Source organism: Bubalus bubalis, chromosome 5 (genome assembly GCF_019923935.1).
Source record: "Bubalus bubalis isolate 160015118507 breed Murrah chromosome 5, NDDB_SH_1, whole genome shotgun sequence".
NCBI lineage: Eukaryota > Metazoa > Chordata > Mammalia > Artiodactyla > Bovidae > Bubalus > Bubalus bubalis.
In genome coordinates this window covers 106,166,597-106,188,507 of record NC_059161.1, presented here as the reverse complement: position 1 = coordinate 106,188,507, position 21,911 = coordinate 106,166,597, and the positions used below count along the sequence as shown (strand labels likewise).

Sequence of the window (21,911 nt, the reverse complement as noted above, 5' to 3'; positions counted from 1 at the left end):
ACTGAGCAAGTAATTGACCTGAATGCCCTCAACAGAACTTTGAGATATAAAATCACTCTCTGTAAGTTGATTAAAAGGTTGATACTTTTTTTTCAACCTAGAATAATGATAATTTTCTTTCCAGCTTATCTTTTATTGTAGTTTCTCAAGACTACCAGTCAGTGGTAAACACAGTAAAGAATCTACAGTCAACCCATACTCTTCTGTATAATTAATAGGATTGCTTAGGCAGCTTATCTGCTTAAATTCTGAAAATCTCTTTATCCTTTATCTGCAGAAACACTAATCGCTTGAAAAGGACAAGGCTGAGGAAAACTTGTATTAAAGCTGGGTTTAAACAATTTTTTTTTTTTCTGCAGCAAATTCTGTTGCTCTAATTCCCTGGGTTACTCGCATCTCTTCTTCATACTATCACTACCCTTCTAGGTATTTTGAAGAGCGTGTTGCATTCATTTGAGCATACGTGAGTTGCTTACGTTTTCTGGTGAGATAAGCATTTCTTAAAGTGAAAGTGTAGTTGCTCAGTTGGGTCCACCTCTTTGCTCCCCTATGGACTGTTGCCCGCCAGGCTCCTCTGTCCATGGAATTCTCCAGGCAAGAATCCTAAGTGGGTTGCCATTACCTTCTCCAGGGGATCTTCCCAACCCAGGGATTGAACCTGGGTTTCACGCATTGCAGGCAGATTCTTTACCGTCTGAGCCACCAGGGAAGCCCAAGCATTTCTTAAGGTCTCTTCTGTTCAGCCCTTGGCTGGATTTCACCAGGCCCAGGGAACAGGGAACTAACTGGTCTGGTAACGGGGAAAACTTGGCTCTGAGTTTCACTCTGTGACTTGGTAAGGGTCCTTTGTTTGCATCACAGGTGTGATTAGCAACTTGCAGCAAAGGAAATTTCTTGGAGGGATAGCGAAGATGTGCAGAATCAGCAGATGACTGAAAATCAGGCTTGAACTCCAGCAAGTGTCATGGCTTTTCCAGAGCAACAGTCTTGTGGTGGGGACAGAGTAGTAAGAATGCTGCTGCAAGGATGAAATGAATATCAAATTCCAGGGAGGTTGGTTTAGACTGGATGACAAGCCCGCTCTCATTCGATATGAATTGGGAACCCCACTTACAGTCCACTGGGCTCCACCCAGTAATTCCTTAAGAGGAAATTCAGGAGGCAGTTTGAGGAAGAAATTTTGTGCTGGCCAGGTAACTTTGTCCACTCTACTATCTGGCATCTTTAAAGTTGCTTCCAGCTTTAAAAATGGAGAGTGATTCTCCCATGAAACCCTTTGGGGTTTCCATGTCCCAGTGATGTTTGTTTCTATGAATGCCTATAAAACCAGTGAACAATAATAAGATAAACTGGAAGAAGACATTTATAAAGACCAGAGGGTTATGTAGCTGTGTTGGTTATTTACTGCTGCATGACAATATCACTGCAAACTTAGTGTCTTCAAACAGTGTGAATTTATTATCTCTTAGCTTCTGTGGGTCAGGAGTCTGGGAATGGCTTAGATGGGTTTTCTTATAAGGCTGTAGTCAAGGTGTCATGGCTGAATATTCACTGGAAGGAATGAGAGTCGGACATGACTTAGCAACTGAACAATGAGTATGTATAACTGATACACTTTGTTATACACCTGAAACTAACACAACATTGGAGATCAACTATACTCCAATAAAAATTAAAAAAATGAAAAAAAATCTGCCCTCTTAGCTGTACTTGGTTGTTCAAACAAAATGTATTTGAAAGGGGTGAGTTTATAAACATTCAGATTACCCTGAAATGATGTGCCTGATTCTCCTAGAGCTGCTGGGCATGCATCTGGAGGGAGATGGGTAATAAATGGATAAAGACATGGGTTAAGTCCTTGCATAAACTTGCAGTGAGACCCTGTACTTCCTGCTTGAATCTCTGATAGTCTCAGTGACCTTGTCATACTAGCTTGTAGAGGTAATGCCTTTAAAATATGTAGGGTGATGCCTGGCACATAGTAAACATGCAGGAAAGAGATATTATGATCCTTTAAGAACCCCAACCAGAGAAGACGCGTGTCAATTCTTAAGGTGCAATTCGTCACATAACCAGAGGATCAAGAAAATGCATGCTGAACACACTGTAGCTCATTCCTTCTCTTGAAGCTCATAGAGGGTTTGATGCGGTAATTCCTTGTGTGTATAGGATTTGAAATCAGAATCCTATTTGCCCATCCCTGGAGCTGGGCCATTTGGAAAGAGGACTGTAGCTAAGAGTTGGACACAACTGAGCGACTTCACTTTCACTTTTCACTTTCATGCCTTGGAGAAGGAAATGGCAACCCACTCCAGTGTTCTTGCCTGGAGAATCCCAGGGGCAGGGGAGCCTGGTGGGCTGCTGTCTATGGGGTCGCACAGAGTCGGACACGACTGAAGCGACTTAGCAATAGCAACACAGCAACTGTAGCTGCAGCCCCTCTTCTGTTGACAGTGGGAGGCCCGGGGTGGATGCTGGCCATGCCAGGGCAAGGCAGGGAGCACCCCAGCTCCCACCTCTCATTTCCAACCTCCCAGTGTGTGGTGGAAAGCACACAGGACTAAGCTGGTTGTCCTTGGCCAAGCAGCGGCTTCTCTAAAGCCATTCTCTGTAAAAGTGGAGCCATATGCAGGATCAAAAGAGGGGAAGAACACAGGGGATAAGCTTGGCATATCTAAGGGGAACCAGGATGCGTGCTCCATACCAAGACTTTCTTCCCACAGGCCAAATGAAGATGTTAAATACATTTTAGAAAAGTTTTAATTTGAACAACTTATGATTAAAAATACATTTTATAAATAATTTTTCCATAGACTTGATTAAGGATTGTTGCGAACTTTACAAAAAGACATACTGCAACAACAGCGGAAAGAAATTACAAAAAAATATAGCTACAGTCCTCCCATTTAAAAATACATTATACATCACAGCGCTTTCTTTGTGCAAAGTTGAAGAGAGCGCTGTGTTAGGCCTGTCACAGGTTCACCCAAAGGGAAGTAAACTTTAACACAGTTACTCAGCATAATAGGATGGGCACAGATGAAAAAATGAACCCCTTCCCCCAGAAGTTAATATACCTTAGTTCAACACTTTATTTTGTAGGACTGATGGCTGAACTTAGCTTAATACAAATATATATTTATATGTCTGTGTGGATATATATATATATTTAAGTACGAAAATAAGTGTCTGTTTTGCAAATAAGTAAACCCTCAACGTATTTACAGATTTTTCAGAGAATGTGTTCTCCAAATCAGTCTGAGGCCATCTTCTCTTCAGAAGATTACACAACTCCTCAGAAGATTAAACAAAGCCAAATATGTCAATTAATGGACATCCTCCGCTGAGACTTCCAGTTTTCGCTGTGGGACGAAGAGAGTTCCTACGGAGGTGTGATTAGCACCATCAAAATCCATGCAGGTGGAGCCTGTTGGCTTTGTTGGTCCACCTGGAGTACGGAAGAAGCTTTCGGCCACTGGCTGGGACCCTTTGGGTGTCACAGGAACAGGCTGATTGGAAAGAGAGGAACGGAGAAAAGTCAGACCCAGACAGACAGGTCCATGTCCTGGCAAACTCAGCAGAGTGAACTGGAAGGACATGTCACATGATGGGAACCTTGAATGCCCTGAAATCTGCTGAGTGAGCCTGCCTGAGTTTCACATGCTCAACTATTTTTGTTAAGGGGAAACAAAAAGCTCATGATAACCCCATAATCTGGACTCCTTGAGCACTCTTGCTGGACTTACAAGGAAGGCAAGCCTTTAAGCATTTCCTTCTCCCATCCTTTCCTTGTCCGAAAGCAAAAGTGAGTCTCCCATGATACTGGTATTTGGGATTTAAGAACTAAAAGAGAAAAAAACGTCAATGAATGGACATGCTCTCACCTGTTGTGCCCCTGTCCCTGCAAATGATTGTCCGTTTGTTTGGTTCTGGCTCAGGATGGAGGCGTCACACTTGGTGGCCCCTCCTTGCTGAGCGCCTGCACTTTCGGGTGTGACGCTAACAGCCTCTATTCTTGGCGACACGGCAACGGCTCCGGGTCCAGGGCTGGTGGACACCTGCACACCGGGGGAGATGAGGCCCAAGTGCTGCAGGGTGAAGTTTACAATGGCTGAGCTCGGGTTCTGGATGGGAAGTGGGTGGCTCGAAGAGAGAGCCGGGCTGGTCCCGACAGGGATGGCTGCCATGGAAGTTGGTGAGACCATTAGCTTCAAAGGTGTTACTTGAAAAGAGGGAAAATTAACAGCAGTGAGTTCAGATGATGTCACTGGAATAACACCTGGAAAGAAAAGGCAGGAGAATATCTTAAAAGCACAGGCATTTGTCCAAGAAGTATATAAGGCTCAAGTGAGCTTGAGAATGACTGTGTTTGAAAGATGTTTTTAAGTACACTCACCTGCAATCGGGGAGCTGTAGATCCTGTGATTTGGGGAAAGTGTACCTGAGTTTTCATTACTAGACAGAATGGACTCTGCCCCCAGGGTTGAGCACTGGGTGAGAGGGATTAGGTATCCTGATGGGAACAAGGTCTAGAAAACAAAGAGGAAGTGTTTATTTTACACATGAATACAGAAAGAAACAATGGAAACAGTGACAGATTTTATTTTCTTGGGCTTCAGAATCACTGTAGATGGTGACTGTAGCCATGAAACTAAAAGATGCTTGCTCCTTGGAAGAAAAGCTGACAAACCTAGACAGCATATTAAAAAGCAGAGACATCACTTTGCCCACAAAGGTCTGTCTAGTCAAAGCTATGGTTTTTCCAATAGTCATGTATGGATGTGAGAGCTGAACCATAAAGAAGGCTGAGCACCAAAGAATTGATGCTTTTGAACTTTTGGTATTGGAGCAGACTCTTGAGAGTCCCTTGAGCAGTCTTCCTGGGTTTGCAAGGAAGGCAGGCCTTTAATCACTTTACTCTCCCATCCTTTCCTTCTCCCAAAGAAGGTGCTCAGCCTTCTTTATGGTGAGACAAACAAGTCAATCTTAAAGGAAATCAATCCTGAATATTCATTAGAAGGACTGATGCTGAAGGTGAAGCTCCAATACTTTGGCCACCTGATGTGAAGAGCTGACTCATTAGAAAAGACCCTGATGCTGGGAAAGGTTGAAGGCAGGAGGAGAAGGGGATGACAGAGGATGAGATGGTTGGATGACATCACCAACTCGATGGACATGAGTTTGAGCAAGCTCTGGGAGATGGTGAAGGACAGAGAATCCTGGCATGCTGCAGTCCACGGCGTTGCAAAGAGTTGGACACAAGTGAGCGACTGAACAAAAACAAGAAAAATGACCACGTGCCTCTTCTGAGACTAATATCCATTGGTGGTTATTTGTCTCATCAGACCAAAGCCTCCAGTGGTATGGGCCATGGGCAGGCCAGCTCTATGGCTCTTTGAAGACAGTATCCCTCCTTCCCATCCCAACAGTTGTCCTGAATAACCACATGTTCCTTAAATGCCAGCTGGCATCTTAGGAAGTGTCCTAAAGTCAGCACTGAGTCTGCTTAAGGGCAAGATTTACCTAGCACTCCCCACCACCCTCAACGTCCTAAGTCTGCTTCCGGACTTCTTGGTATGATGTGGTGCTGTCAGAACAAGCTGAATGCAGCCGGCCGCCGCAGTGCCGCTGCTGTGTTATCATCTGATTGTCCTTGGATTATGTGGGATGGTATTTCCCAGAGACTATTCTGAGGGACCCTAGTTCTTTCTATGGGATGCAAGCAGGTACTATTTGAATCACAGTTAAATTATGTTTGGGGAAATGCTGAATTCAACAAAGGAAAATGGAATCTTTATGACAGAATTTCTAAGGGACTTTCATGATGGCATACAGTGTGAATCTCCAAGAGAGTGTTCATCATTTAACATTTCCCAGGCTATTCAGCAACTAAATGTTTGGTAGTACTGGTATTTAAGGAAAAAAAAAAAAACATGTTAAGAAATGTTGATTTAGAGAAAGGGAATGTCAAACCACAGGACCAAAATATAGCCTCTTGGCTGTTTTTGCAAATAAAATTGTACTGGAACATAGCCATGCCCATTCATTTACATATTGTCTGCAGATGCATTCCTACTTTAAAAACATTTTTTACAATGGCAGAGTTGAATCGGTGTAACAGAAACCATATGGCCCACAGAGCCAAAAACATTTACTCTCTGGCCCTTTACAGAAAGCTTCCCTTGTGGCTCAGTTGGTAGAGGATCCGCCTGAAATACAAGCGACTGCCTGAAGTGCAGGAGATGCAGGTTCAATTCCTGGGTCGAAGATCCCCTGGAGATAGAAATGGCAACCTTCTACAGTATTCTTGTCTGGAGAATTCCATGGACAGAGGAGCCTGGCAGGCTATAGTCCATGGGGTCGCAAAGAGTCAGACACAACTTAGCGACTAAACCACACAACCTGTACAGAAAAGTTTGCTGACTCCTGATTTAGAATAAAGGAATTATAGAACTATAGGTCTTTTTCCCCCCTAGTACTTTAGGTTCCAATGATACCAAGCAAACACTCTTATAATATACAAATGAAAGGGCAGGGTACCAGGCTTCAAAAATGACAGATAAGAGCACTGATTAATTCATATTAGATGTCCAAATGTCATGCAGAAAAAGCTTTAGGGAATAAAGTTACATTCCACACGGAAATGGCCAGAGCATTGGGCTGTGTGTGTCTGCAGCATGCCTGCTCATCACGGTACTTTTCCAACAGAGCCTACATGGGTGGCTGAGCCACCTGCAAAGTCTGATCAGTCTTACCAGGAACAGGATTGGTAAAAGCGAAAAGCAGCTCTTGTAAACCAGAGGCCCACCTTTCATCTCCCCGCAGATCTTTCTCACCACTGTCAAAACAACGGCCTATGCTTTGATCTAGCTATTAATAGGTCCAGTCAGAATCCCCAGTGCTAAGGGGTACCACAAACTTTCAATTTTATTTCTTAGATGCTTGGTTCTGTTCAATATCTTTACTAGCAGGTTCCTTGAAGGCTTCAGGACTAAAGAATTTTCAAGGGGCAGATTTAGGTGTTTTACCATCAGCTGCTCTTTGGCGTCTTACAGTACAATGTTTTCTGGTTTAATTCTCTTTAAAAAATCTCCAGCAAAACTCTAATAATGACTTTTCCTTTTCCTATAAACTATATTCATCACAAAATTGTTTCATCTATAATGCCAATCCCTTTTTTAAAATTAGGACTATTAAAGTAGCAGGATGAAAATAATTTGACATATTGTCCCTTGTACATCTTCTCACCCAGACTATACATCAGCACTCCTACCCCTCTTCCTACGACATGATCCTCTTTTGCTTTCGCCATATTTCTTACTATTCACTACCTGATATGCTTGTGTTTGTTTGTATTCTCTCTTCTCTCCACCCCCAGAAGTGTAGATTCTCAGTAAATGTTTGTTGAATGAATTAACACGTGAATCTCTCCCTTTCTTTGTTCTGCTCAGTCCATGCTAAAAAGAAATGGTCAAAATGAAGTCAGAGATGAAAAAAAGAGCAGGGGGTGTGAGGAATCTATCCAGTGAAAACCCTAATCCTGAATAACTAAGTGAGCAACAGGAGACCATTATTAAATCATACGCATTGCCTCAAAGAGATTACGGACCTCCCAGAAAATCAAATCAAGCTGAAGCCTTGTGATTTTCCCCTAGCATGTATATTAAATGCAAAATGATATTATGCTAAGATAATGGATGTTTTGAATGGTTACCATGAGGCCATCCTCAGGGAAGATCTGACAGACTCTAAAGCCTCCTTAATAACAACAGTTACAGATAATACCCATCAGCTTCTACAGTGCCTTGAAAAGATCACAAACCCCTTTATGTATACCATCATGTAATAAATTCATTTAACCTCACAAAAACTGTAAGATGGCCCTGGGGCAAGTGCTCAAAAGCAATCATCCCCAAAGGCAGGTGCTGATTTGATCCAGAGCACAAGTGCTTTATACCCAGTAGACAATCAGGATAAACTGGCAGAACAAATTCTTTATAGATGTGGGAAAACAAGATGTAGAGAAGTAAAATAACCCGAGTTAACAGCAGGGACAAAATGAGAGATTAACTTCTGCTTCCATGTTTAGTGATGTTTGTTTATCTGCTGATGCTGTCTTTCATATACAATTGTCCTGAGAGTGGAAAACGAGATAACGTATGCAAAAGTGCCCAACACTTCTGCCATCTAGTATGTGGGTAGGCAGCCAATACATGTTCTTTCCTTCCTAAATTAAACTCCATCCAGGAAAAAAACTGTCTAGAACATCAAAACATCTAGAAACCAATGCATCAGATACCCTAAACCTTGCCAAGCTAAGTCTTTTTTTTGTATTTGCACAACATGGAAATTTTGGTTTAAATTTGACGTAGAAAGTAAAAACAAGGGGGATCCATTTCTCTGCTAGGCCACAGATGTCAGTTACGTGATGTCAAACGAATATCAAGTAATGACTCAGAAAGCGGGAGTTAGAGGAACCCTATGTGTCCATCCATTCATTTGGGGTCACGTCTGCTTGTAAATTATTTAAGACTTTCATGGCAGGTGTTTGCATTCCAGTGTGGGATAGAGAAATGGACTTAAGGACAACCACCCACAGTGCTTTAAAAAGAGAGCAGATAATCCCTTCCTCCAAAGGTTAAAAATGCTTCTGCCCCCATCCCAGTCAGGGGATTAGCTGCCTGAGGCCTTGTTTGGATTATGGGATGCTAAGGAACAGTTCCCTGTTTTCTGGGAGACTGCTGTTTGCTCTGGTAAATTTCACGAGCCAGCAGAGTCCCTCCGAATTAACTGGGGAGTACCTAAAGCTTTGCACAGTTCAAGGCTGTACTTACTGTGGAGACATTTTCAGGTGCTTTCTGGTCTTCTTTAAATTTCTTTTTGGAACCACTGTCCTCGAGCATGCTTGCCCTCTTGGAGCCTTTTTCTCTAGCTGGCTCCCTCTCTCGGTTCTTTGCACCTTGTCTCTCCGGCCCTGGCAGCAAACTTCCAGGCCTGGTGGATGCGCTGGACTTTGGGGCATCACTGTCTGCACTCTCGCCGGTGGCATCAGTGGAGTCCTCTGATATCATAGCGTTAGAAGAGGTGGTGGGGCAGACTGTGGGGCTCAGGCCTGGGGGTGGCGCTAGAGTTTGGGCCTGGGCAGGCTGCAAGTAGATGGCATACGATGTCCCCGAAGGGGTCTGAGGTAGGATCACAGGCATTGCTGGTGACAATGGGCTGGGGAGGAGGGGGACCACCCCCAGGGGCTGGATGAGGGATGGTGCCGTCATCTCTAGCTCGGCATTTGCTGGAGTGTCCAGAGGGGCCACGGGTTTGCAGTGCCCAGATCCTGCCAGCTGTACTGTCACATTCTTTCTGGGTTCACTAAAAGACAAGATTGAAAACATGAGACAATGGAAACACATGTTCTCTAAAATGTTCTACTATTTTAGATTGCCCCAGATTGAAGCTATGCTTTTATGTAACTAGCAGATAGTTTCTGTAATGATTCCATATTATGAGTTACAGAGAAGATTCTCTCACCGGTTTCCAAGGTTATTGCCTATTCTTACATGAAATAAGTAATCCTAATGATGCAACATAAAGTAACACATCCTGTTACTGAAGAGCATTGCCCACCTACCTTGATTGCTCTTCTAACTGCATTTTGCAGATAGCTGCGAGCTGAGCCATTTTGCTCGGGAAAGGTGCAGAATTCTGAGTGCTCTCAGCTGGTAAAAGAAAAAGAAGGTGGGGGAGGGAGTTGGTCAAAGCAAAAGAATGAATCTTCACAGAGATGAAACATCACTGAGGTCAAAGGAACAGAAAACATGCACTGCTCCCTCCCCCAAATCACACAGCAATTAAATGATAAACCCCACGATTCACATTTTATCCTTTAATTCAAATGTAAGTTGGGCTTCAAGTGTGTTTGGGACTATGGAAACAAACAATGCTCTAGCAAGTCCCGAGGGATCAAGGAAGCTAAATGTCAGATGAGGAGGGATTCTTTGAAGCAGAGCCCTGACACGATAGGACACATACCTTTGTGGGTTTTGATAGGGCTACTGGGAGCAGAATTTATCTTTCTCCGGTCACTCTCTATGCTCTTTACCAGTTTGATGAGAGATGGGTGTCGAGTGAAGTTTGGTTTCCCACGTGTGGAAAAGAGGTTTTTGGCACAGTTCTCTTTTGAAGATCGCCTCGCTTCCAAATCAGAGGCAGCAAAAGGAAGGACTGGGCTGAGACCTGAAACTGGAAAGGGCAGTGTGTTAAGACATGAGTGGTTCAGCCTCCTTCTGGGGTATGAGGTCAGTGCGTGCACGCTCGCTCATTTATATCCAACTCTGTGCGACCCTATGGACTGTAGCCCACCAGGTTCCTCTGTTCATGGGGATTCTCCAGGCAAGAATACTGGAGTGGGTTGCCATTTCCTCCTCCAGGGGATCTTCCTGACTCGGGGATCGAACTGGCATCTCCTGCGTCTCCTGCATTGGCAGACGGTTTCTTTACCACTGAGCCCCCGGGAACGGTTCTAAAATGATTTCAGATTAAAGTGGCAACAGTTATGTGCCTACTATGTGCCACATACCATTTCAAGGGCTTTACCTAAAAAACCCTGTTCATCTTATTCTGAATGAATTCTGAGATAATAATTCACTTTAACATCTCTGAAAGACTTTGTCATCTTATAACCAGTGGTGTGCTCTCAGGGTGATTGTCAGTGGTTTTTATTTCTTACTGAAATATAAAACATCGGGCATATCAGCATCAGTGGAGACTTCATCTGATGAAATAGGGTGACCGTCCCTGCTGTGGACTGAATGTTTGCATCCCCTGCCCCATACCTTCTCCCCAAATTCACATGTTGAAACCTGATGTCCAATGTGATGGTACTGGGAGGTGGGGCCTTTGAGACATGTTCATGAGGGTAGAACCCTCTTGAATAGGATTAGTGCTCTTATAAAAGGGACTCCACAGAGCTCTCTAGTCTTCTTCCACTATGTAAGGTTACTATGAAAAGACTAGAAAAGTCTAGAAAGTCTAGAAAGCAGGTCCTCACCAGACACCGAGTCTGCCAGCCTTGGACTTCCCAGCCTCCAGAACTATGAGAAGTAAACATATTGTTTATCAGCCACCAAGCCGATGGTACTCTGTTGTGGCAGCCTGAACAGACTAAGACACTCTGCACAACTCAGGCAGGTACTTCTCAGGAAATGCACTCCCATTTCAGAGACATTTCAGACATTAACTAACTGGTTCAGGGTCTCTCAGCTAGAAGAACATGGGCCTGGGATATGAACTTGATCAGTCTAGCCCAGAGCCTGTCCTCCAAATCCCTGTACTGAAGGACCTCTCATTGAGGTTATATCCAAAACCGGAAAAACCTTGCAAAGGCGCTGTCATTCTTCCTACTAGGGGTGAGGAAACAGTCTTAGAGAAGTCACCTGCCCAAGGCCACACAGCTGGAATAAGTGGCAGAGTTGGGACTGGAACCTAAGCTTCCCTCTGCTTCCGTGGCCCGTGTTCTTGCCACTTTCCACAACTGTGTGTGGGGTCTTGGTAGAACACAAAATGTAAGAATCCCAGAGTTGAGATGGAGACAGAATATTCATTCTGGAATGAATCCTTTTAATAATATTCTCCACATGCAGAGGCTCTGTTTCAACTTTGTCAAATTCTTTTACACACAGATTCTACCTCTTACACGGGTGTGATGGTTATGGACCTTGAGTTGCTGATGGAACCAAGGGCCAAACTTTCCATATTGGTGCTCATCTTTGTCTTTTCAATCACTTATATATTATGCTCTTCCCACGTGGGAGTATGGGTAGGAAGAGAAAGGAAGAATATTTCCAAATGTGCATTAATTCAAAGTAATGAAGCAATGAATATACAAGGAAATAAATACATACCACTGGGATTTGGACTGATTTCTGGGCCTGTCCATTTAAAAGCTGGTTTTCGGCCTCTTTCCTCTGTCACATGAACTTTCTTGATAAGATCCAGGCTGCTCAGAACATTAGCTATATCATACAACCTCCTAATTTTTGCTGGGGGAAAAAAGTATATATATCACTTAATGGAATAATGAAAGATCAAAGGACTTTGCTTCCCAAGGACTTCATGTGCACGCTGTACACTCAAAGAGCTATCCTAACTGTCAGTGTCAGAGAAAAACCATCAGTGACTTTTCTGGAGTTATTCTAGTAATACTGCATGGGTGGAGCAGCCCGGTAGGCTGCAGTCCATTGGGTCGCTAAGAATAGGACACAACTGAGTGACTTCACTTTCGCTTTTCACTTCATGCATTGGAGAAGGAAATGGCAACCCACTCCAGTGTTCTTGCCTGGAGAATCCCAGGGACGGGGGAGCCTGGTGGGCCACTGTCTGTGGGCTCGCACAGAGTCGGACACGACTGAAGTGACTTAGCAGCAGTAATACTGCTTTAATGAAAACAAAAAGTTTTAAATATTGAGACTCAATTACTGCTGATACTGGATTTTGAAACAAAAGCACTGGATTTTGAAACAAAAAGAAAAACAACTCAATGAGATCACCCTATAGGGAAACATGTTACAGATTTTCTAATAAAAAGTTACCACTGCTGGGCATCTCCTAATGAGGATTCAGAATTTTAGGAACAAATAGAAATAATCAATAATAAATGTATTATTTTCCTGCTTGTGATAGTTTATGAAAATAAATGTATTTAATTTCACAAGCATGGAAAATTTTATACCTATCAAAATTTATAAACATTTATACTGTCCATATGTATAGGCAAAGCATAGATTTGCTAATTCTATAAGTCTTACATATCATGAAAAGTTCTGTTACAGAAGTCTGCCTTTACTTCAGCTTGTAGTACAAAGCTGCAAATTGAGCCCCGCCTTCACAGCCATGCCAGAAGGTTCTGAATTCCCTAGGGATTCAGCAAATTACACATCTGCAGTTCCTGGAATAGTTTCCAAGGCTGTGACTAACCAGTGAAATAGAGAGCTGAAAACTGGTGACTCAGAGAAAGCAGGCAGCTCATCGGTAGGATTGGGATGTGTTTTCTGAAATGACAAATCTCCTAAGCCAAATGCTAGCCTTACTGCCTTAATCTCTACTCATTTTGTCTTTATGGAGACACCATCAAACTGGAGGAGTCAATACTTTCATGGGACCAGTACAGCTTCACAAGGATGGGAAGGGGTCTGCATGACACCTCCCAGGCATTCCCCTGCTATGCCTCAGGATCACCAGTCAGCCGGTCTCCCGAGTGACCAGGTCTGGGCCACCTAAGCCCTGCTCGGAGGTCAGCTAATGCCTTCTACACCTTCTCTCTGCTTCTCTGTGTGCATGGGGCAGTTCCTGCCAAGTCTTTTCTAGAGGCAAGGGCAGAGCTGTTTTAAGACTCCAATCTATGATTTCTTCCCAACAGAGAGCAGATATTCTGGCTACAATCATGCTTTTTTTTTTTTTCATAGTGAAATCAAATAGTTTTATTAAAGAATTGGAAATAATCAGTAGCCATGAGAGAAAATCCAATATTTAAATAAACATTTCTGCATGTAAAAAGAAGAGCAATTATTCTCTTAGGTTACTCTCCTCGCTTAGCTACGGGACAGACTCTCAGTAGCAAGCCCTTGGGACCGCTCCTGACGGTGGTCGTCCGCACACAGGACAGGGTGTCAGACTTTGGTTTCAGGGCAAGAGAGAGCAAGCCTTGCCTACCACGCTAGACAGGCTGGGTTGTCTGGCCCAGCCAAGTCACTGTGGAGGCAAACTGTCTAAGGCCTAAGTGCAGAGAAGGGACACTGTAAAACCACTCTTTCAAAATGTCCAATCCACTGTGCTGCAGGTCACTTCTGGAGACAGTGTTAGAAGTTATTTACACCCTCAAATACGAGAGCCAGTGGAGAGAACAGACACTTGGGTCCCAGTCCCACTTTACTGCTTATTTAGCCTTCAGACACTGTAAAATGGAGACAATGTTACAGTATCAAGTGAGGTAGATAAATCCAAGTGTCAGGTAAGAGTAGCTATATACATATCTTTGAATCCTACAAGCTAGCTCAAGCAGTATCTTCATGAATTCTGGGGAGAAGTGAAGATACAAAAGCCTAACTAGAGATGATCTGTTTATATAGCCAATGTATTGGAAAGTAATTTAAGAGTAGGTCCAAAAGTCCAGGGCAGTTGGGCCACTTACTTTTAAACTTGCTTTTATCCAAATCTTCCACATGGTCCTCCCCAATTAAAATCTTGGCAGCAATTTCCAAGCTTACTATCTGAGGTGTTGAAACCAAAAACAGCATCACAAATTTTTGGCTCATCACTTTTAAAGACTTGTCTTTGCGGCTGTTTACAGAGGCTTTGGAGAAGGAAGAGGATTAGAGAATTAAAATTCATGAGGGACAAGTGCTTTCAAAAGTAACAAAGCTACAAATACCGCAGCCTGATCCCACGGTTGACACGCAGCATTTTCATATGAAAAGCAGCAGTGGCTTTGAGCTGGGTTCCCTAAGGAACCTGGTCTCTAGACCTCCAAGAGGTTCCCTGCCACCTGAGCTTTTCAACACCAGCTCTCTCACCTGCCCGAAATTCCACTCCAGGGAGTTCGACAAAACACATGTCTGGGTGTCCATTTTGGCCAGTGTTTGATTTGATGATGGGATCCTCTATACTGTAACTCTTACTAAAGTCAAACTCTTGTTCATATTCTTTCTTTTTGATCATCATAATCTGCTCGGCGTACTTGTTCTCCTCCCCGACGCTCTTCAAAGTCCCAAGGGTCTGGTTGAGGTTGTGTCGCCCATGCCAAGTGTACCTGTTTTTGGCGAGCCGGCTCACCATGTGTAGACTTTCTAGGACGTTGACGATATCATAAATGCGTCGGCGCTCGACATCTGCGGAGAACAAGCAATGGCACCTTACTAGGATCAGATATTGTAATGTGGATAGAATCGAATACCTCTCTTTTCCCCAGGGATTCCTAGTCTGTAGGTTCTGGATTAAATAACTTTAGTGGCTCAGATGGTAAAGAATCTGCCTGCAATGTGGGAGACCTGGGTTCGATCTCTGGGTTGGGAAGATCCCCTGGAGGAGAGCATGGCAACCCACTCCAGTATTCTTGCCTGGAGAATCCCCATGGACCGAGGAGCCTGGTGGGCTACAGTCCATGGGGTAACAAAGAGTGGAATACAACCGAGCGACTGAGCACAGTACATGCTAAACAGAGTATAAAGATGAGAAAGGCGTGTCCCTGCTCTCAAAGGGTACAAACAGTTAATATAAATTAGAAAGGTGACGTTTATTGAGGGTCTTTGATGCATCATACAGGTTTAGGAAGATTTTACCCTAACTTGTGAGGTAGGTGATTATTATCCATGCTTTTTTATTTCTTTAACAATAGTCTTTACTTTTACACAAGGCAGTACAAAATGAGGCAGTTCCTCAAAGGGTGACTTGGAGCTAGAAAATCCATCCTGAGTGTGAAAGTTAGTGTTAGCTGCTAAGTCATGTCCACCTTTTTGTGACCCCATGGACCGTAGCCCGCCAAGCTCTTCTGGTCCATGGGATTTCCCAGGCAAGAACACGGGAGAGGGTTACCATCGTGAAACTTCTTATTATCCATGCTTTAATGATGAGGAGATAAGAAGGTCAGGCTGGCTAAGCTGCTCACCCTAAGGCACAGAGCAACTGCTGCTGCTAAGTCGCTTCAGTCGTGTCCGACTGTGCGACCCTATAGACGGCAGCCCACCAGGCTCCGCCGTCCCTGGGATTCTCTAGGCAAGAACACTGGAGTGGGTTGCCATTTCCTTCTCCAATGCATGAAAGTGAAAAGTGAGAAGTCGCTCAGTCGTGTTTGACTCTTAAGGCACAGAGCTAGTAAGTGGCAAAATCAAGTCTTTCGAGCTCTAAAATCCATACTCTACCCTCCATTTCTTATATTAGTTCCCAACACACACACATGGCTGTCATACAATAGGTACAAGGTTCTGAGATTCCTTGGTTCCTGGAACTTGCCAGAGGGCCTTGGTGTGCTAAGCTGTTCCTTCTAGCTGGATTCCCTCTCCCAGATGTCCTCATGGCTCCCCACCTCTATTCTTGAGTCCTTGCTCAGATGTCACCCTCCTAACAAGGCCTGACCCAACTACTTAATTTAAAATGAAGTTTAAAATTATGGAGCACACTCTTAGCACTCTGGATTCCCATCTACCCTGGTCAGCATTTGCTTTTCTTTAGCACACATTACCCTCTTACATCCTAATTACCCACTTATTATGTCCTTTGCATACTGTCTATTGTCTTCACTGAAAAGCAGGTTCCACAGGAGCAGGAACTTTGTTCTTTCTGTCCACTTATGTTATCCCAGCTGCTATGACATTGCCTGCCACATAGTAGGTAATCCATAGATACCTGCTAAATTAAATGGTATACCCTCCATAGCTATAATGAAGTGTTTGTGAAGAGAGGAATCTAAATGGCATTTCTTAAAGTTGATACGTATAAACATGTATTAGAAGGGCAAAACTTTCTTCATGGGGTGATAGCTATATACTAAAAAAAATCCTGTATATCTCTTCACAGATTCAGGTCGTAGTATTTTCATGACTCCAAAGGTATCCTACATTTGCCACAGATTCCTTTTTTAGCTCTAACTAGATCTGAGTCCACGAAGAGAGGAGGAAAAGAGGGCAGAGGGATACAGTAACTTTTGGCAAACACAAAACATTGAGAAAGTGCTGAATGGCAGAGAGGGCTAAAGCCCAGCTCCCACGCCCAGAGGCTGATCCTCACGACTGTGAAGAAAGCATTTGGTAGCCTGGCTCCTCAATGAGAAACAAGATGCAGGTTCAGAGTTGTAGCTGTTTGTGAAATAAGTCATAAAACATTGTTGCCTTACTTTACAGCTTCAGAGCTTTCACAGTACAGTCAGAGCAAGCTCCATTGTGATTTTCTGCTTCTGTTTTGAGACTTAAATGTGACTGGGAACTACATGCTGTTATTCTGAAATTAATAGGGCTTGACAGATGGATAATTTCCGTGTGGTCTTGTGTCATTACAAACACTGGCTAGAAGGAGCGTGGGTCTGAAGGACTCAGTCTGTGAAGTGCCTTTAATGACTGACCATTTCAGCGAGCTCTTTGCATACTTACTAAGTTCTTCAGCTACTTCGTCAAGACAGATGTCATTATTCACAGCAGGGTTGGGATAGTTAGGGTATCGAGCTAAAAACTTATGACACAACAATCCTAAACTTTTCTCTTTTCGACTGGGTTGGGATTTCTCATATTCATCTCCAGAGAAGTGTTCCTACAAAGAAAGATGTAAATAATGTCTTATTCACAAAGATTTATTGGAGACATTAACACTCAATGACTAACACTTATATACATAGTTTGCTTCAGTGGCTGCAAAACTGGGAAGATAAGTGGGGAGAAGTCAGGATAAACTGCTTGAAGGATCTGAAAGGGAAGAAGCTCATAAATAAGTGACAGGTTCAGATTTCCCAGAGCTGTATTTGATGGGGTCCAAACCTTTCCAGTGCTCTGACTGGGGTGATACTTCATACTGCTAGTGTCTCCTCAATAGCCACCCCCCTCCCTAGCTCCCCAAATCCCCCAGTTTCCACCCAGTCCTCTGCACACAAACCTACATGTAAACAATCTTTGACCTCAGGTAATCCATTTCTGTTGTCAAACAGACCCCTTTTCTGATCCCTGTTGCGGATCTCGGGGCTCACAGCACTGATGAGCATTTTTAGGTTGGCTGTTGGTGTCCACGGTTCTCCCTGGGAGATCTCCTTGGGCTTGGTGGGTGTGGTTAAAGGGCCAAAGTCAGGCTGGATATCCGCCAACACTATATTTGCTGCAGTGGATTCTTTCAGAGGTGTTTTCATCAGTCCCCTTTTATGTGGCTCGAAAAAGAGATTTTCCTGGTTCAAAACAAGTAAATTATTAAATCCAGTATAAAAAAAAATTATCAGATAGCTTTTGACTCTAAGAATTGTATAAATAGAAATAGTACTTAGGAAACATGCTCAGTGAAGTTGTAGAGATGATTAAATTAGTGACTATATTCCAATGATCACTTTGACATTTGTTCAGAACAGCTAAATTCCCCATTTTTAATTCTGCAACAATGCATGGATTTAAAATTTTCATCTTATGTTCCAAGAATTTAAAAAGAAAACTTTAAGACTTACAATTTTAAAATTTATATTTTGAAATAATTTTAGATTTAGAGTTGCAAAGATCCTCCAGAGAGTTCCTATATACCTTTTACTTAACTTCCCTTAATAGGACTGATAATTTTAAGTGACCCCAAACTCCTTGGAGTGACTTTGACTCATGACACTGTAATAAGTAAAGGTCTCCATGGCAGAAACCATATGCCATTCACCTGTGTATACACCTAGCACAACAGTTGCATGCAGTGGGTACTCGGTGAAATACCACTGATGAAGAAAAGTCAGAGAGCCAAGGAAACAAGGGCGAGGGCTAGCCTGTGGTCAGACTTGTTAGCAAAATCCATTGGGGAGCAAAATCCAGAGTGGCTACAAGCAGAAAATTCTGCTCGTTGAATATTTACCCTTTTCACTTTACAGATGGAGAAAAAGGAACCCAGAGAAGTAAAATTAGTTAGCCCAAGACCACAAAGCTGGTTCCTGGCAGAGGCTGGGCTGCCACTGGGACATAAGAGGGTAAATTAACAGCAGTTTATGCCTAAGACTGCTGCTGCTGCTGCTAAGTTGCTTCAGTCGTGTCCAACTCTGTGCGACCCCATAGTCGGCAGCCCACCAGGCTCTGCCATCCCTGGGATTCTCCAGGGAAGAACACTGGAGTGGGTTGCCATTTTCTTCTCCAATGCATGAAAGTGAAAAGTGAAAGTGAAGTCACTCAGTCGTCCGATTCTTAGCGACCCCATGGACTGCAGCCTACCAGGCTCCTCCGTCCATGGGATTTTCTAGGCAAGAGTACTGGAGTGGGGTGCCATCGCCTTCTCCACATACCTAAGACTAAAGGAGACTATGTTTTTTCTACTTTTGGCCACTGGCGACTTCACACATTCTTGCCATCTGTATCTATTCTAAAGAAAATGCTTGGGATGGCAGGTAAGTGCACCGAGATGGTACACTTGAGAGGTTCTGATCCAAGAATGGGATTTTTCTCAGGGCTGCTGTCCTTTGCCTCTGACCATCAGAAGCAACAGCAGTTCTCTTATTTGTTTACATCTAAAATTTTTAGGAAATTTGCATATTTCATTTTTTAACCCTATCAATATTTAGAAATCAATCAAGATATCACCAGTGACAGTGGCCCCTATAGTTAAAAGAAATTGGTGATTTGGTAGGAAATTATCTTAACAAGAGATCCAATGTCAAATCATGTCAAATGCCCCTTCTGAATTCTTATAGTTTAAGAATTCTAAGAAGTATCATAAAGCAGCTAAAAAATTTTATTATTCTTATAAATATCTTTTCTCTCTACTTATCTCTCTGAAACTTCCACCAAATCATTAAAAACTAGAAAGATTAATCCTGGGTAACGTTTCCCCTCTTCAAAAATTAAATTTCCCTTCCTTCTAGGTTTTTAATAGAGGTTAACCAAAAAAGAATGTGGTGTTGGTAAGATGTTGGATACTGAAAAATTATGCAGTAAAACCAGGATAATGTTGCATTTAAAACTGCAAGGATGAATACGGGAGCTAAAAAAGTACCTTTTCGTTCTCCATTCTGTAAATTTCTCATTCATTTAGTTTCTTTAAAAATGAAAAATCTGGAGTTCTTTATCCTGATGGTTCAAGTAGTTCAGGTAGTCCAATTAAAAAGTTTAATATCCTTAAAGAAAAAAAGAAAATAGAAAAAGTTAAAGAAAAATGCAGGAGATCTGTTGAAAATACCTTTCATTACGGGACGCCACAGTCTGCTGAAACAAAGGCTAAGGTAAAGAAAACTGACAAACTACACTTAACATTTTATTCCCGACCGGAGATAGCCCCACAGAGCAGAGAACTCCCATCAAACGCCCGTAAATTACTTCAGCAAGCCGATCTGCCGTCAGAATTTCTTTGGTTTTCAAGCAAATCACAGAAATTCCAATGACAGCCCTTGCCCACCTTAAGAGAGGGCAAATCATTCTCCGGACCGCACCGAATGGACTCCAGCGAGCACAAGCACCCACCTGTTCACAGATCAAAGTTCCGGGCTCAAGCGCATGAGCCCAGGTTCCGGCTAAGGAGCTGCAACTCCAAATATCTGGATAAAAATCTACATCTAGATGCTTGAATTTCTCCCTTGACACACACGTGCATGGGATCAGCAGCAAAGTCTTGGGGAAAAAGCTTGATAGGTAACTTCCAAATTCAGTCCTTAAGCTCCTGGGCATTTAAAGAGCGCCTTACGATTAAAACTTTTTTTTTTTTTTTGAAGACATTCTTAAAGATGCGACTTAAAAAAAAAGTTATGTACTTGCTATTCAGGTGGCCAGTTCACACCGCAATCCTGGATCCTACTATGGAAGCTGCATTTGCTTAGCAAGGCAACCAGGTACAGTCGCCACCAGCTCCCGCGCCCGGCGCGCTTCCCCTCGCTCCTGGCCAACTCCCCTCCCCCCTGGGCCCAGTACGCGCGCCGATAGTCAGGCAGTTCCCGGACAGCATCCTCGCGGTTTCTAGGGCAACGATTCCCAACCAATCAGAGCGTTGGCTGCAGGCCTGCGATTGGCTGGCGGCGCCAGGGGCGGGTCTGGACCTTCCGCCTTAGATTTAAAAATTTGGCGCGGAAAGCCATCCCTCGGTCGGCGCCGCCCCTTAAGCAGCGCGGGGCTTGAGCGCGGGCAAACCCGCGCCCGGAACCACGGCGTCCCCGCCCCTCCCCCTCGCTCGCCCCCTCCCCTCTGCGCGGGATCTCGGCTCCTCCCTCCACGGCCCCCGGCGGAGCGAGAGGCGGGAAACGGCCGCCTCTGCCTTCCCGATCACTCTCCCGGTGCCAGTCTGGCCCGGCGCCGCGCCCCTCTGCGCCCCGCTGACCTGTCAGTTCACCTCACACTTGGAGCCGATGCGGGCTGAGCGGGGACGCCTCTGCACCCCTTCCCCGCTCAGGCCTGGGAGCCCGCGTGTAGGGCCGTCAGTCGGTCCTTAAACGCCGCGCTGAGGTGGGTGCCCGAGGGAAACGCCGGGACCGGGACTGGCGGGCCGGCGGGCGGGCACAGTGGACGTCACCGTCCAGGAGCAGTCAAGCCCCCGATTTGAAATTAACCCGCTCCTGGCGCGAGCCGATCCCGCGGGCGGGGAGGGCCGCTCCCCTCCCCCACGCCCGCTCTTCCCAGCCCCGGACCACGCGCGCCAATCCGAGTCTCCAGACGGGAGCCGGCGGCGAATCAGGGTGCAGGCACCGCCCTCCGGTGCCGCCTCCAGGGCAGAGTTTGGGGGAAAGTTCAGAAACTTTTTTTGGGGGGGGCAAACACTCCCTCCCCTTGCTCAAAGTTGGGGAATTAAGTTTAGTCCGCCGAGGACACGCGGGTTGGGACGCGGGAGCTCCGCAATCCCCATCCTGAGTCCGTCCCACGGTCTGCCCAGTCCCAGGTCCGCCCACCTGCGCTGGAGACCCCAGCCAGGACCATTACCCCTTCCATCCATGGCATGCATTATTGTGCTGCCCACCATCTGCCCATGGCTTCTAAGAAACGGGCGTGGAGGAAGAAGCTTGGCTACCTGGCGCTCCCATTTGATGGGCGCGGGGTCTTGGCCCAAACGTGAGAACTCAGGTGTAGGAGGAGGAGGAGTAAGGTTGAAAACCCGCCAAGCCTGTTCAGGGCCTCCCCTGTCTTCCCTCTCCAGGTCTCCCACCGGCTCCTCCCTTCCCCCCTCCATGTCGTCTTCCCTCGCTTTCCTCTCTTTTTCCGGTTTCAAACCCTTGGGCAGCTCCAGCATGG

General features: G+C 44.6%; 1 protein-coding gene across 6 annotated transcripts; it reads right to left on the bottom strand.

Annotated features, from left to right (window-relative positions):
* Nucleotides 1–2,742: 2,742 nt before the first annotated feature.
* E2F8 (E2F transcription factor 8) lies at nucleotides 2,743–21,226 on the bottom strand. 6 transcript variants are annotated; one of them, XM_006046247.4, is made up of 14 exons: nucleotides 20,447–20,639; nucleotides 20,160–20,355; nucleotides 19,696–19,816; nucleotides 17,633–17,911; nucleotides 17,133–17,289; nucleotides 14,565–14,879; nucleotides 14,183–14,344; nucleotides 11,898–12,035; nucleotides 10,027–10,236; nucleotides 9,626–9,713; nucleotides 8,835–9,366; nucleotides 4,397–4,529; nucleotides 3,885–4,279; nucleotides 2,743–3,509 (listed from the first exon to the last, which is right to left on the bottom strand). In XM_006046247.4, exons 3-14 carry the CDS (start codon nucleotides 19,708–19,710, stop codon nucleotides 3,327–3,329), a joined length of 2,607 nt encoding a protein of 868 aa, XP_006046309.3. In that variant the 5' UTR covers nucleotides 19,711–19,816; nucleotides 20,160–20,355; nucleotides 20,447–20,639; the 3' UTR covers nucleotides 2,743–3,326. The 6 variants fall into 6 exon arrangements, with proteins under 6 accessions (XP_006046309.3, XP_006046307.3, XP_025142080.3 ...); XM_006046245.4 differs by lacking the exons at nucleotides 20,160–20,355; nucleotides 20,447–20,639 and adding an exon at nucleotides 21,007–21,226; XM_025286295.3 differs by lacking the exons at nucleotides 20,160–20,355; nucleotides 20,447–20,639 and adding an exon at nucleotides 21,019–21,226.
* Nucleotides 21,227–21,911: the final 685 nt, after the last annotated feature.

Excerpts from the sequence above, each read along its gene's own strand:
- E2F8 (XM_006046245.4), bottom strand. Across the intron at positions 10,237-11,897 it reads AATCAGTCCAAATCCCAGTG|TTTCAGGTCTCAGCCCAGTC; the intron begins GTATGTATTTAT and ends TGCCCTTTCCAG. Across the intron at positions 9,714-10,026 it reads CCCTATCAAAACCCACAAAG|CTGAGAGCACTCAGAATTCT; the intron begins GTATGTGTCCTA and ends TTCTTTTACCAG.